The 15,553-nt window shown below is 38.7% G+C and overlaps 1 protein-coding gene across 1 annotated transcript in view; it reads left to right on the forward strand.

The window, feature by feature from the left end:
- LOC126751704 (rho GTPase-activating protein 100F) overlaps positions 1-15,553 on the forward strand; it is a 98,295-nt gene that overhangs the window by 18,263 nt on the left and 64,479 nt on the right. Inside the window, exon 2 of the mRNA XM_050462174.1 lies at positions 1,835-2,321. Within this exon, the coding sequence (XP_050318131.1) occupies positions 2,235-2,321 (87 nt within the window). The 5' untranslated portion in view covers positions 1,835-2,234. The remainder of the gene's footprint in view (positions 1-1,834; positions 2,322-15,553) is intronic.

A 15,553-nucleotide genomic window follows, 5' to 3' on the forward strand; every position in this document is an offset into this window, starting at 1 on the left:
CAAGAGTCAGTGTTGCCACCTTGCCTGCTGCTGCGCCTTTGCTGTCATGTTTTCGCTGTTTAACGACATGTTAGTTTTTGCACATTAAACCGTAAAAGTCGAAGGAGTCTAACCATTTGAAAGAACATTTTATTGACTCATTATTCATGTAGCAGTTCTTTCCAGCAGAGCGAATTCCTTTATTGTGGTCTCGTTTTATGAGTTCACCGTTATGCGGCGGTCATTATGGGCCGCCAAGAAAAGATTTTAATGAAATGTTAGGAGGAAATCTAAAAAGTGCTTTGCTTGCCACACATAACTAGCAAAGTTCGGGATTGGAAATAAAAAAGCCTTAATAAAAAGGTTATAAAGCTTCTCTTTAAGAAAAACTAAAACTGCAGTTTATTTTGATGTTGAACTTTAAAGAATAATTTCCTTAGTTGCATTTTTGCAGTATTTTTTCTTGTGTCACACACATGCTCACACATTTGCATTTTAGTTTTTTATGTAGACATGTGTATTCGTCGCCAAGATGCGCGTGCTGTGCTCTTGTGTGAGGATACTTCTTGGTCTAAACGCTGTCAGCGTGGTGTGACACATGTCGGATTAGTTGTTGGCGCAGGATAACATGCTCATCATGTCAGGCGGCTCAAATTTCCTTCTCGCTGTAACAAAATTAATGACAAGAATATGACAGTTGATGCTTTTAAAATGGCTGCTACTCAAGAAGTTGGACGACTCTTAGAGCTTGTGTTCGCGCTATGAAAGCGAGACGTTCGTTGATATGCGGAATTGATATTCACAAGAGAAGAAGAGAATTTAATGTGCCAGTCTTACTAATATTTCTTTTATTTGAGTGAGAAACTGATACTTATTTTGGGGAATTTCTCAATGCTGTCTTCCAATCGACTTCTCTGCTGGTTGTTCGAGTAGTTTCATTGAAAATGTGTTCTTGAAAATAAATCTGCCTTTGCAGGAAAATTTTAGGCGGAGGTCGGCGGGTCTGTGGTAGCAGGTTAGTTGCGAAATAAGTTAAAACGAATAAGCAATCCCCGACGATAAGCGGCAGGAGTGGAGGATGCAGTATAAAAGCTAACAGATCCTTCTTCTTCTTAATTGGCGTAGACACCGCTTACGCGATTACAGCCGGATCCAGATCCAGCCAGATCCGGCCAGATCCGCCTTGTAGAAATACAAGTCCCACTTCATTTTGAACTGGCATGATGAAAAAAATAAAAAAAGCCCAGACGACGATGGACCCATAATGAGCGGCTTCCTGGAAAGTGTCTGTTCACCATGTTAGATGCGGCTGATATAACAACTTGACCGGTACACAACGCGGCGCACTGGCAGACCCTGGAAGTCTTGGCGGCGATGTCTACGCTGGTTAGATGAAAAGGGTGATGTGAGCTTGCTTTGCAGAAGTGGTTCGCCGCGTGGTGTATCAGTAAACAACTACTTCGGTCTTTGGTGAGGGAGTGTGCTTTGGACGCTGAAGTAGTATCCTGCATTGCCCCGAGCGAGCGCCGGTCCATCCGTGTTTATCAGGATTGGTAAAACAAAGGACAGGCCTCAGAGAACTGGGGTAGGAGTCTCTTTCCAATTTTGTTGGTGCTTTTGTAGTAGCATAGTACCAACTATTCCTCAGATGGTTTTGGTTCTAGGCATTGTGCAAGATTATTTCGGTTATATTGACATGATTGTCTCGGGAATGGGCGTTGAAAGTCTATTTGCGTACAACACGAGCTATTACTTTCTTCCATTGATGTATTCATTGTTAATATTAAAATAAAAATTTGAAAACAAATGATGCATTTTTTAAAAATAATTCTTCTCATCTCATTTTTCTCCGCAGATTCTGCACAATTTTAGACATAATAAATGTGAAAACCCAGACCTCGTGAGCAATAATAAAACATCAACGAAGCATACGTATAGTTATTTAAACGTCGCACCAAAATACCGTTATACATTTACAAAGCATCAGACATGAAACTACATAAAAGCAGTTATTTCATGCGAATGAAATGAATCATTCAAGCGCGAGAATCCACAGCAGCACTTGGTCCCGTTCACATGGTGGTCGTTTATGCACCGCAATTTCCAGCCGCTGCGAAATTGTCACGTGTTTTATTGTGACCAATGGTGGATGCCACAATTGAGGCGTTATCTCGCACATCGTAATGCAACATTGGAGTGGAATTGCCAAAACGTGCAATAGATACGTTGTGTCGCCACGCCCCCACTACCACTAGATGCAGTGGAAGAAGAAGTTTACTCGATTGAAAGCAGCTACAGGAAATTCGCGTGCGCGAAGAATGCTTTGTTGTGGACGAAGAAAGGTGAGTGACAATGTGTTTTAACATAATATGTTTTTTTTTGTTTAACTTGGAAGCTGTTGACATAATTCTTTGTATTTGCATTTGGAAAGAGTGCGTATAATTGGCGTGAAAGTGTTTTTGAAAGCTTCTTACTCTGGTAGGCCAATGAGCCACGCATATATCAGTTTTTGTCTCGTGCGATACCCTCCACCTCAGTTACCAGGTCCATGAGGAGTTGTCATCCTTTAGGATGCCCGCGCTTGACGCGAGTTTTAACAGACTCTGTGACCTCACTATCGATACCTTCTCCAGTGTAACATACCGTGGGAACCCCAGCTGCTTACAGTCTTTCCAATCCGGGACAAGTGCACAAGAGATGATACATTGTTTCCTTGGCACCTTGCTTTAGACATTTCTATTTTTTCGATCTTTTAGCCCCATTCTGCGGGCCTGTGTCGCCACCAGACAGTGTCCAGTTAGTATTCCGATCATGTTCCCACAGTCTTTTATATAGAGTTCCAATATAAATTTTGTGTACTTCCGATCTACCGTTTTATACATGCGTTTTGCAGCTCATTCTATCGGGTTTCGATTTTCCTTCCCATGCTTTTGTCCTCATCTTCGTATAGACAGATCATGGGTTTCCCAATTCTGAACACGTTTCTGGATGTTAGCTGTATACCATTCTTGATAATCTCGTCCACTATTTCATTGCCTCAATCATTAAGTGAAGTACGCAGCCAACATTCCTTTTCGCCTACTATATTTTTCAATGTTTACTTTGAACCTTCTTTCGCAGTTGAAAAGTAGTCGGTGTTTGCCAAACCACCATTATCAACCGAGCTATGCCCGAAAGTTCTATATGTAAATTCTCCTGCAGCCGGTAGTCGTCCCGCTGATTTTGCTACGCAGTTTTTAGCGAAGAGGTTTATAGGTGGCAGGTTAAATACCAGTTCAAGAGCCGACGTCGGAGTTCTCCTTAAAGCTTCCGTTATGCACAGCGCAGCGAGCCTCTGAAACCTTTCCATTGGCCTCTGGTAGGTGGATTTCAGTCCGCCTGTTCACCATACTACTTCACCGTAGAGCAGAATTGGTCTTTCGATGGTTGTGTAGCATCAGTGCATGAGAGAGGCTTCCACAACAGTTTGCTGTCCAAGACTACCGCAAGATACTTCTAGAATCCTACTTGCACTGTGAAGTTTCTTAATAGGGTTTCGAAACCGGAAGGATCAACGCGAATACTTCCAAGAAAGTATGGTTTTCTAGTAAGTTCCTAATTTACAATACCATGATAATTCCTTCATCGAGTAGATTATCAATTGCTGTTATAGAGATGTCTTATATGATTGGAACTTTCTGCCGTAAATTGTTCGACTATTATGGAAAATAAGTTCAAGTATAATTCGTAGAGCTCCTTGAAAAGTATGAGTTCCTTGAGTGGATTTTAAACGGAAAAACATTAAAAAAAATACGAGAAACGAAAACGCTTTACCATCCATTGAAACTATTTCCATCTAATGGCCTTGCAAATGATCAAAAAATGCTGTAAATTGTCATAAAAATTTGTAAAATATTTTAAATTAGTTCAAATTGACCAATTGTATGGCATTTAACATACTAGTACATACCCTCATATTTATTACATACAAACTCACATTCCAGTAATTGGCATTTTACGATAGTCATGTGTTCTCATTTTTGAAATAACTCTTAATACGTACATACATATGTATGAGAATGCTTGCAAGCAAAAGCATTCCTGCAGGAATTGAAATAATAAAGGCAGAAAGGCCAGAAAATTTCTTTCTCAGTTAACGAAAGTTCTATAAGTTCGTTCCGAGACCCCAAAGCAAATTCGCCGGCTCTCAGGATACATTTATTACCCGATTTCCTATTTTTTATGACTTTCTAAAATTGTTTGGGGTTTGTTTTCTTATCAAACAGATTTTCGAAACGTAGAACAGTATTCAGAATTGATTCAATTCAAATCTAAATGAAATCTCTCTGTGGTCATAAAACTCTTCTTTGTCCTGTTAATCTAATTAGTAAAACCATCACCTTATTGACTGTTGGTAATTTAGATATTCATAAAATTCTAATGATTTATATAAAAATAATGTTGCGAGATTTGCAAACTGAATGTGGCCCTGCAGGGTAGCTCTGAAATGCAACTATGTATTTGGGATAGGATTATGAGGCAAAGGAGTAGATGCAAATGCTCGTAGGTACATATGGAAATATATTTTGTTGTGCGTGTGGCTCGGTATGTGTGTGAGCAAAATTAGCAGAAATATGAAGCTCCAAATTATTATGAGTATCCCAAACCCCTCCGTACGAGCACAAGCAAAGGTATTTAAGAATTTGGCACTTGGCCAGTTAGTCGGTTGCCAAATTATTTGGGTATTGTATTGCATTAATAAGTATTAATAACATAGTAAGCGTACTAGACAGATATTACCCAAGACTTGTGTGAAAAGCATGTGAGAAGAATGTGGCGTGAACTGAAATTTTGCAGATTTTACAGAAATTTAACTTATTTGTTATAATTACATATATACATAATTATTTATAATGTTTGCTATACGCTCAATGATGAGTATTCCAACTCAGTTGGACAAGCTAATTTTAGAAAACTATTTACTTTCTTACGAACCAAAGTATATTACTGTTAAACGCTTTCCAAGAAGTTTATAGGACGTAATCGTGATTTTTATCATTCTTTAAAGTCAGAAGCGGAAGAGAAAGGCAAATTATATAGTCTACCAAAAAGTGTGTTGTGGAGTAAAAATGCTAAGACACAAAAGAGTTGCTGTAAGGTGTCTCTTAACGATCGATTCAAACATTTTGGTTAATGTTTTGCGTATTAGCGTGTCAACACCGGACCCGCTCCAATAGACCTGAAACTTTTGGAAAAACGACGTCGAGTTGAAGTCGTGAAAGATATATTTCAATACACAGCTAAGGGCCCTACATACATTAAACACAATATTACTGGTGACAATACGTGGGCTTAGGAATATCACGTTGAAACTGTCTAACAATCTAGCGAAGACTGCTCCAAAAATTAGCCGAAAACGAAAAAACTACGACAAAGTCGCGCGACGCTAATCGGTTGATTACCATCGCGTGATTCATCAAGAATTCGTTCTACAAGATCAAACGGATAATAAGGAATCTCATTTGTCGTAAACAACCGGAGAGTCGTTTCTCAGCTATTGCAACCCCCAGATTTGACTTCCAGTCACCTTTTTTATGGTTTCGAAACAGGAAAACTCGTTTGGAGGTACAGGGTTTGTTCGGAAAGTAATAGAACTGAGTCGATTTAAAAAAATTCATTGAACCAATCGTTACAATTCTTAAAAACTTTCAAAATAGACTCTTTCTGCGTCGATGCAGCGCTGTCAGCGCGATTTCCAAGCATTAAAGGCGTCACGAAAGGCATTCTCAGGAATAGCCTTGAGAGCCGAGGTGCTTGCTGCTTGGATCTCCTCCATCGTCTCAAAATGCTTGCCTTTCATCGTCCGGGAAGGCCACATCTGAGCTGTATGACGGCTGCGGAAGCGTTGGGAAGCCGGCCTTGGTTTGGTAGCTGTCTACAAGAAATACGGTGTGGGCCGGGCGTTGCGTGGTGCAACTCCCAATAGCTGCGATGCTCCGATTGACCCTTCGTTTGAGTATCTTGAGGACTTCCATGTAAAACTTAGGCTTGCCGGTTTATCTAGGAGGTACAAATTCATAGCGGACGATGCCTTTGATGTCAAAAAAGGTAATGAGCATCGTTTTCACTTTGGATTTGCTCATTCATCAGCGACCTCTTTCTGGCCTTCCAAAAAGGCCAGATGCCTTCGAAACACACCACTTCATATCAAACGTCTCTGTCGTAGATTTACCGAGTTTCACACAGAATTTAATAGCGTACCTGTGCTCTAACGAACGCTGCAGTTTCGGCTTGCACTATTCACAGAAACATGTCTCGCGAAAATGTTTGTCCTGACTTTCCAGGTGCTCGGAGACAACTCGTTCGTTAGCTAGGAATGCCCTCTACCGAATGCAGACAGCGAGCGCACGCTCCGAAGTACAGTCGCGGCGGAAGAAAATCAGTCCTATTATTATACTTTCCGGACAAACGCATATAATTGCTTGGATTCCGATCCTCTGGTTGCACCGAACCTAGCGCTTCTTTACTTGTGCATAATTTTGTTCTGTCAGTCCGGATTAAATCTGATATCTTGTTTTAAAATAGATAGCAGATCGTCTAACTCAAATATATATATATATATAGAATTTTGGTGTTCATGGAAAATTTTCCAGTGACTGTGAATAACAAGAAGCGGCTTTAAAACACACACGAAAATTGCTGGTTAGTTTTATGTAAAATTGCCTACTAGAAACAACAGTATTTATTTATTGTTCAATATATTTGCACAGTATATAAAATTCGATTTGAAAATCTTTTGGATATCTTCCTTATCGGCCCGGCACTCTATTGCATGTATGAGTTAGTGTAAATATTGCACAATAAAGCAAAGCAAACCAACTCCGTTATTGGTTGTTTTGGTTTGGTAGCTCGGGAATTGTGGTGGCGGCCACCGGAGAGGCTTGGCACCACAAAAGCGTACAACCTACACTAACCCATAATCTATACTGCCAATACATATACATATACATACAATATACTACACTTGCATAGGCAGCGGATATGTTCTCTGCATGCTATGCGAGCCGCTGCCCTTTATACATTCGTAGTGGGCCCATCTGAGAAGGGTGCCACGTGCCATTGTGTTTGAACGGAACATATAAGTAGTACATGCATGGGTCGCATGTGAACACTTTGTGGTCATAAATTTAGATTTTCTCTTGAATATCAATAAGCCATAATTGCAGGATTTTGACTTATGTGCTGGTTGGGAATGCAGGAACGCCTATATGGCAGGCTTGCCTTACATTCTATAATAATTTTCCTGCGTAGAGTTTCCTAGGGTTAACGAGAGTTAGTGTATCTCAATTGCATGCTGAAGCCTAAAGCCTAAACTTGGAATCAAAACAAAAGAAAAAATCATTCATTCTTCAATGAAAATTATGATTTTTAGCTTCCAGAATGTTTTAGGTCTGCACTCAATTATGCAACTGTCAGAAATTATTACAAAAGAACACACCCTGCACAATCAAAATCGCTGCGAGTGTGTAAATAATAAAACTTTGTTTACAATTTTACTTTGCCGCATTTTTTATTGCATTCGCTTTTGCTTTTCAGTTAATAAAACTGCCTTTCCAAACTGAATTGTTCACAAATAACGACAACAATATAAATCCACGCGCGCAAACAAGTGCCTACAAAGTATGCAAGAAGCCGCCCTCCCGGCCCTGCCATACTGTTCGCGCTCTCTTTGTCATGGGGGGAGGAGGGAGTGCTATCGGCTGCGCATCGTGAGTAAACAAAATTGAATTTGCAATGTTATAAACTGAGTTCGAGGCAAAATTAATTTGTTTATAAAAGTTTTACACTCAAATTCAAGTTGCTGCGAAATTGCGATAGAGCAGCAGGCAGCTCGTCGCTTTTATTTCGTTTTCAGCTTTTTGGCGCGTAGTTCACGGTTGAAAAGCAAAAATCTGCGAAGCCAGCAAGTATTAAGTTTTAAAAAGAAATTCGATGCTCACACTTCTTTTGAAAATAAAGAATTCAAGTTAAAAGCTGGTGACGTTTTCTGTTTCTGTGAAATAAAATCTGTTGGTTGACTGCTTGGCGACTTGAAAATACAAAATAATATATTGTGACAAAAAAGTACCGGAAATTGTAAATAAATGCAAAATATTTAATTATTCATCAATATTTATTTTTGTCGCCTTCAAAGTAATCTCGCCCTAGTTGGTATACACTTACCCAACGATTTGTCCAGTTCTCGAAATACTTTCATAAGCCCTTTTTGGTGGCCTTAAACTCTTTCAACGAGTTTCGTTTTATCTCTTCTGAACTGAAAGCGAGTTCCACGAAGCGGCAATTTCAGTTTGGGGCACAAGAAAAACTCGCACGGAGTCAAATCCGATGAATACGGTGGTTGATCGATGGCATACATTACGTTTTTGGCTTTAAATTCGGCCATCGTGAAAAGTTCATGAACTGTTCTTTCATAATTCTGGTCGTTTTCGACGGATGTTCTCACGCAAATGTTTAAATATGGCCAAATTAAACTTCTTATTGACCGTCTATCTCTTCGTGAAAAATTCATGATGCACCAAACCACCAATATCGAAAAAAACAATGAGCATCACCTTCATTTTTGAGCGGATTTGGCGTGGTGTTTTTGGTTTCGGCTAATTTTTTTCCTTCCATTTCGATAATTGCTGACTTATTTGCATGTCTAGCTCATAAACCCATGTCTCATCGGCAGTTATAAAGCTCTCCATGAATGTGGGATCGAAATTCGCACGATCAATCATAGACATGAGAGATCATAGAGTGAGAGTTTACGAGAGTCTTTTTGAAAAAATTCTGCTTTATCGCGTCGGGCAAGAACGTGTTTCATATCCAAAATATCCAATAAAATCATTTGAACGAGCTCGCGAGAGATGTGGAGCTCCCATGCCTCCTATCTGACACTTGCTTCACGATTTTCAAGCACCATAACCTTCACTTTTTTAATATTTTGAAGAGGTCAAAAGTCTTCCAGAACGGCATGTCTTTAATGATCTCTCAACCGTCTTTAAAAACTTTTTACTACTTGTACGCTTGTGTTTTTGATAAAACTGTAACATCGTAACTCTTTCCCAATATTCGCAACGATTATGCACACGAAATTTGGTTAGAAATACAAAATTTGAGACAAATTCTTTGTTCGATATTTTTATATGGGCCTCTCAATTGAGTGAACTTATCATCTTCGAGATAAATATTTGAATACAAATATATAAATATAAAATACCATATAATCAAATTTGAACCGGACTGAAAAAAACTACATTGTCATTAACAAATCTTTATTATTACGAGTATCTTCAAAACAGGCACCTTTTGCGTTAATACAAGCATACCAAACCTTAATCCAATTTCCGATACACTTGTTATAAGCCACGGCTGGGATGTTTTTCAGTACCTTGCGCTACGGTTTCGCCTCATTTTTGAAGCGTTATTCACTGCAATGTTGGACCGTTTCGGCGTCATATTCATCAACGCAAGTCTCGTCACTAATGATGTCGATGTCGTTTTTGCAAAGTATTCGGGTCTTTCGGTACGAGTCTAACATTGATAAGCTTCAAACCCGAAACATTAATCAAACTGCTTTGTGTCGTTTCGAATGAGATCTCCTGCTATCTCTCTGAACATTAAAAAGGTTATACCAATTTCGGAAAATATTTTTTTATCAACACTTTACTACTATTCCTACGTATGTAGTGTACGGCAGGGTACCGAGGTAGAGTCGAACTGATTATATGGACGAAAAAAGTTATTGTGTGACTTTAGCTGATACAAATAAAACATATAATACTAAGCAGGTACTAGCGCGGCCTTCAACCAAATATAGTTATGTGCATTTGTACGCCCGTCATCAGGCCAATTCCGTCAGACGGAGCACTGGTTTGGTAGCCTCTTTGCGACTATCAAACTGAGCCATCATCTTCCTAATAAGTACTAAGTTACGTTCTCACCGCCTATGAACCACACAAAACCGTTGTTTTAGATAAAACGACAGCTCGTGAATCTCTGCAGGTTACTCTTCGTCTCAAATGTGACAATCTTGCTTGTTTATATACGCATTGAGTCAGAAATGGGCCTCATCGCTGTGCAAAATTTGGCTCGAAAACGTCGGATCTTCTTGAAACTTTTCAAGAGCTCATAGAGTGAGAAAATGTGTGTTGGGAAGGTCGAGCGACTTCAGTTTTTGCACAATGGTCTCGACGTAAAATGACCCAACGACTTTAATACAGTGATTGGTCCAAAGGCAATGTAGGATGTTGTGATGATCGCTGAGCTCGTCGGAAGCAAGTAAACCGCCATAATGATCCATAAACGTTGAAACGAAAGCAGCAGTGCTAAAATTATATTTGGTAACCACTAATTGGTACCATATATGTAGATTATAATCTCTCCTTTATGCGCTAACTCGACTTTCTTGTAGTTAAAATCAGAAATTAGTAAGAATAAATTTATACTATGTTTTTTTTATCTTTTTTACATTTCCTCTCATGGTGTAATATAACTCTTAACAAAAAACACCGGTTATCGTATATCGGGTTGCTGGTGGCGTTACATCAACTTGAAAGTCTCGCAATGCTTTTATGAACAGCATCGGCAACACGTTGAGTTGCAACACTTTGGTCGAGGTGAGAGAGCGTGTGAATTCGAGTACATCGCCATTATCGTGTGAACTTTAAATTATCAAAATTTCACAAATTTCGCAAACTTTGCCCATTTGGTGTGCGTCTCTCCTCTCGGAGTGCTTGTGCGTTTCGACACTTGGCCTCGTTTGTGTAATGAAATTCGAGGTGCCATCGTTGCTGCTAGTTGTTGGAGCTTTGTCGTAATTATCAGTAATAAACGGCACTAATTCTCACACACACCTGCTCCATTGTGCCATTTGCCATTTGTCGGCTGTCGTCTTTCACATTCGCTTACCGCACTCACCGCGCCGCCCGCTGTCCAATTCATATTGCCACGACTTATGAATAGTTTTTAAATAATATTTTACGTAACTGAAGTTTTGTTTCATTTTTTGGTATTTTTTTTTGGTTATTCTTGTTTTCGTAAACCCAAAACGGCTTGCATAACTTTTTCCTTTTTCTTGTTGCCCTTCAGTTCGTTCGGTTGTGCTCACTACGTTTACCACGAGGGCTGTTCGATAACACCTGCTGTGGGAATTTTGGTTTTCTTGCTGAAGCGCTCGGATCTTAAATGAACTTTTCTCAAATCGGTCGAATTTTTGTTGAATTCATATTTGGTATGTAGTTAAGTTAGCGAAAACTCATGCGAGTCGGGTGGCGTACTCTGTTAATGACGATAATGTTGAAAAAGTTCAAGAAACAGTGATACCGATTTTTGACTCAAAACTTTTTCGTTAATGAATAATAATGAATAAAACAAAATTTTCTAATGAAGAAGTCTTTTCTTTGATAACAGTTCCTTACAACTAGATCTGTGTTCAATTCCTCCATTACAACGTCTAAGTAGCAGTATTATATTCCGGGTTTACCGACTTCTCCAACCACCCTCGTAGGTCTCCTATTTCGTGGGTTCTTTTGAGTTTTATTTTGCGTATTTTGCGCACCCGAAAACCGCACGAGTTTTACATTTGGGACCCATTGTTGTGCCACTTTGATGTAACTTTAAGTTGCAAAATAATGGAGATGCGAAAGCCGGCTGGCTGCTCGAGTGCGCCGTTGCTGATAACTTCGTGTAGGTAAAAATTCTCATTTGAGTATCGGTGCCGGCCTTGTTGTTTGACTTGCAAAGTTTCGCCAACTTTTGCATCCAACGAAAGTTTTGAAAACGTTTAGTTTGCCCCTCCGCACCAACCGCGCTGCCCCACGCAACTACTTTACACACTCGTGTACTTCACTCGTGCCTTTCTCATATCAGAACAGCCGGCAATTCGATGCTCTTTGCATAGAATGAATGCTCTCGAAAATGATTTTGCTGATGTCAGTGCCGCCTCCTCTGCCAATAAGCACATAAGTTCGTGTTTTTTGTTATTGTTATAATGCTGTTGCTCTTTTTTTCGTTTTGTCGCACATAAATACGAACGTTTAGTGGTGAGTGATGCTAGAGACAGCAGTGCGGCATTTAAACGTGTCTTTGCATATAAATTTCCCACTTTGCATTCAATAGCAGCGCTGCATCGCAAGAACAATCACAGCAACATGTTAGCCTCTTGTCACACTCCCTTCTGCTCTTATTTGCATTTCCTGTTGCCGTGGTAGCTTACCGAGAGTTGACTTCGTTGTACTCGGAACTATGGGGTACGCAGGATGCTGGTTGCAAACATCCATATTTATATGGTATATGTTTTTATCTCATGTTGTTGTTTGAGTTTTTAAATACTCGTATTATTAGAAATAAATACAAAAAAAAAAAATATTTTTTAAATATTCTAAAGTATTTTTTTCGTACTTTATTAGAGTCAAGCAATTGTTTGTTGCGTAGAAAAGAACGGCAGTGCACGCCTGTAGCTGAGAGCTGAATTAAATTTATTATAAGTTCTTTAGTTATTATTTTTTTCAGAGAGGAAACTAAACTAATTTTTAAACCAAAATTTTTAAACGAATGTTTATTTTGATATATCATTTTTTTGGGTTAGGTGTTCAGTTTATATTTTGGGGGTGTTTATATCCTGAACAGGGTATATTAAGTTTGCTGCGATGCTTTTAACATGCATTCCAAAACTATAAAATATATGTATGTATATCTAAATGATCAGCTTGGTGAGCTGAGTCGATTTAGCCATAACCGTCTGTCTGTATAAATACGAAATAGTCCCTAAATTGTGAGATATCCATCTGAAATTTTGCACACTCCCCAATTAGCTGCTCATTTGTTGTAATCGTCGATATCGAACAACAATAGCTTATAGCTGCCATACAAACTGGACGATCGGAATCAAGTGCTTACATAGAAATTGTATTTCACAATGCGAGATTTGGCAATGATTATTTTTTTTAGAAATAATGTTATGTCAGGAGAAATTATTCAGAACGAATCACTATAGCATATAGAATAAAGTCTAGTATACAAAACTTTGTCATTTGACAAGGTATTTTTTTTATAAAATTTGGCTTATATTGCTTTTTAAGACAACGCTACTATGTCTGAAGAATTTTTTCAAATCGAACAACTATATCGTATGGCTGCTCTATAAACTAAACGATCAAAATTAACTTCTTGTATGGAAACTTCGTTAGTTGTGAAGGGTATTCTAGCTTTGGAAGTGTGAACTTAAAAACAAATTAAATGCATATATTTGTATACTATATATTTACAAAATACACAGTAAAATTTTTGACGAAAAGAAAAAAATATTTTTTGAGTTATATGCGCTTAAAAAAGGTGCTCCATTACTTCAGTGTTGTATGAAATTAAAAAAAATTCTTCACTAGAAAATATTGTCCGTACAATTCCCTAATGTCGAAAAACAATAATAAAAAGTTTAAAAACTAACGGCGTTTTAAAAAAGTTGATTTTGTTATGGTTTGCGAAAATTCTATTTGTGATGACATCAAAAAAATTGGTATGCAGCAAAATTATTGATAGTGAGCGGATCATTTGTCTCTCAGTAATCACTTAAGAAAATTTTCAAAATGCAATTTTAAGAAAAACGCGTTTAACAAGCAATAATATCATTTAAAATAACAATCACAATAGCAACAAAATAACCTTTACTCTGCTGGAAACCAAAGCATTGCAATGTTACTCATACGCAGTGTATTGCTGCGACTAAATTCTCTGCAATTACTTATTCTTATAAGTATTTTTTAGCATATTTCAATTTTATCTGTCATCTAATTCTTCAGTTCCATTTAGTAGATCTATAAATATATTTTTTGAATTTTCCCCCTGCGGGTAGGGGGGAAACCGAATATACCCGTGGTAAGACATGCCTGTGGTAAGAGGCGACTAAAATCCACATGCACTGTGTATGACATTTGCAGTTCTTGGTTTGAATGTCATCATGGTCTAAGTCAGAAAAGTGCTTTAATACTCAGCATGAAATGATATTATAGTTTTTTATATTAATTCCTAATATAAAAGCATTTTTTGTTCAAGCGACGAATATCACTAGTCCTGAGTTAGGATTAATACGAAGCTCAAACTGGTAATAGCCAAATGTTTCAAAAGTCACACCAAAGACTTTAACGTGGTATCACGCGGAGCAGTTAGCCCTTGGAGGTAACTCCAATCTGCTCCAATCTGGAGATTCGTGGTAGCTGTGGTTTAAACCTAAATGCAGGCAGGGCATTTGTCCAATGTGTAGTCGCATTGCGGCCGGATGCCGGACCCAGAGTACGGCAGAGGTTTTAGGTCGGCCTCGAACCCGACCAAGGCGGCTAGGGAGTCCCACCCTACCAATTGGAACCAAGGTGTAAGTGAGTATGGTGCAGGTGCATGCACTTATGCTTTGGGGCGCTGATCAACGCATTGTATTGATCTACGTGCTTCTAGCAATAGAAAGCACCGTGAATTTGGGCTTTCGTAGGCAGGTAATTCACATAAAACACAACGGACTCTGCACTTATGGAATCGAAATCAACCACTATCATTTATATTCAAAAATACGAAGGCATATTGCTTGGCTGTTTAGAGTATTCTGTGAATAATAATAAAATCAGCCGTTAACTTTGGCTGCACCATAGCTGTAATACCCTTCATGCTCCCATATCGTATAGGAAAAAATAGTATAAAATATCTATCTTGATTTTGATGGGCCACTTTGTAGCTTACGGTCCGACCTGGATTACATATTACTTGTAGAAACTTGTAGTGCTGTCTGCAAAAACAATATATGTAAAATTTCGTGAAAGTGACTTGTAAAACAAGGGGTTTTTCAGAAACGCATCAAAAGTGGACCGATAGGGACAGAAAATGACTCCAAATTTTTTCCCGCTCTTTTGACATTTTTCTTCCGTAAGATTTGCCATTTCATCATGGTAAGATATACGATCCAATAACGAGTCGAAATTATTAAAATTTGTTACCGAAATTCGTTGTCAGTGACTTCAAATTTAAGAGCGCTACGTCCATTTTATGGTCTTCATAATCGTCCTGTCAGATCAACAGTTGAGCGTCTAGTAGAAAAATTTGAATGCACAGGCATAGTACAAAATATTACCATGCAAGTGAGACAAAGAAGTGCTGCCGCTAGGGCGTCAATTGATTAAGATCCAAATCAGCCTCTCACACGTTGATCTCAAGCATTGGGCATCACTGTGACGTCGTTGTGGCGAAGTTAGCTAAAAGATCAGAGCCTACATCCTTACAAGAATAAATTGACGTAAGTACTGAAACCGATTGACCACCAAAATCGTCGTATGTCCATGAAATGGGCTGAGCAACTAACAACTTAAAAATGATCCAGATTTTCATCGAAAAACCATCTTCAGTGATGAGGCTCATTTCTGATTGAATGGCTTCGTCAATAAGCAAAGTACTATATGTGTTATTGGTCAGACAGCAATCTACTCATACCCTATGAGTCGCCATTACATCCCGAAAAAATTAAGTGCGGTTTATGAGCCGGAGGTGTCATTGGGCCGTACTTATTCTGTGT

Source organism: Bactrocera neohumeralis, chromosome 2 (assembly GCF_024586455.1).
Source record: "Bactrocera neohumeralis isolate Rockhampton chromosome 2, APGP_CSIRO_Bneo_wtdbg2-racon-allhic-juicebox.fasta_v2, whole genome shotgun sequence".
NCBI classification, from domain to species: domain Eukaryota; kingdom Metazoa; phylum Arthropoda; class Insecta; order Diptera; family Tephritidae; genus Bactrocera; species Bactrocera neohumeralis.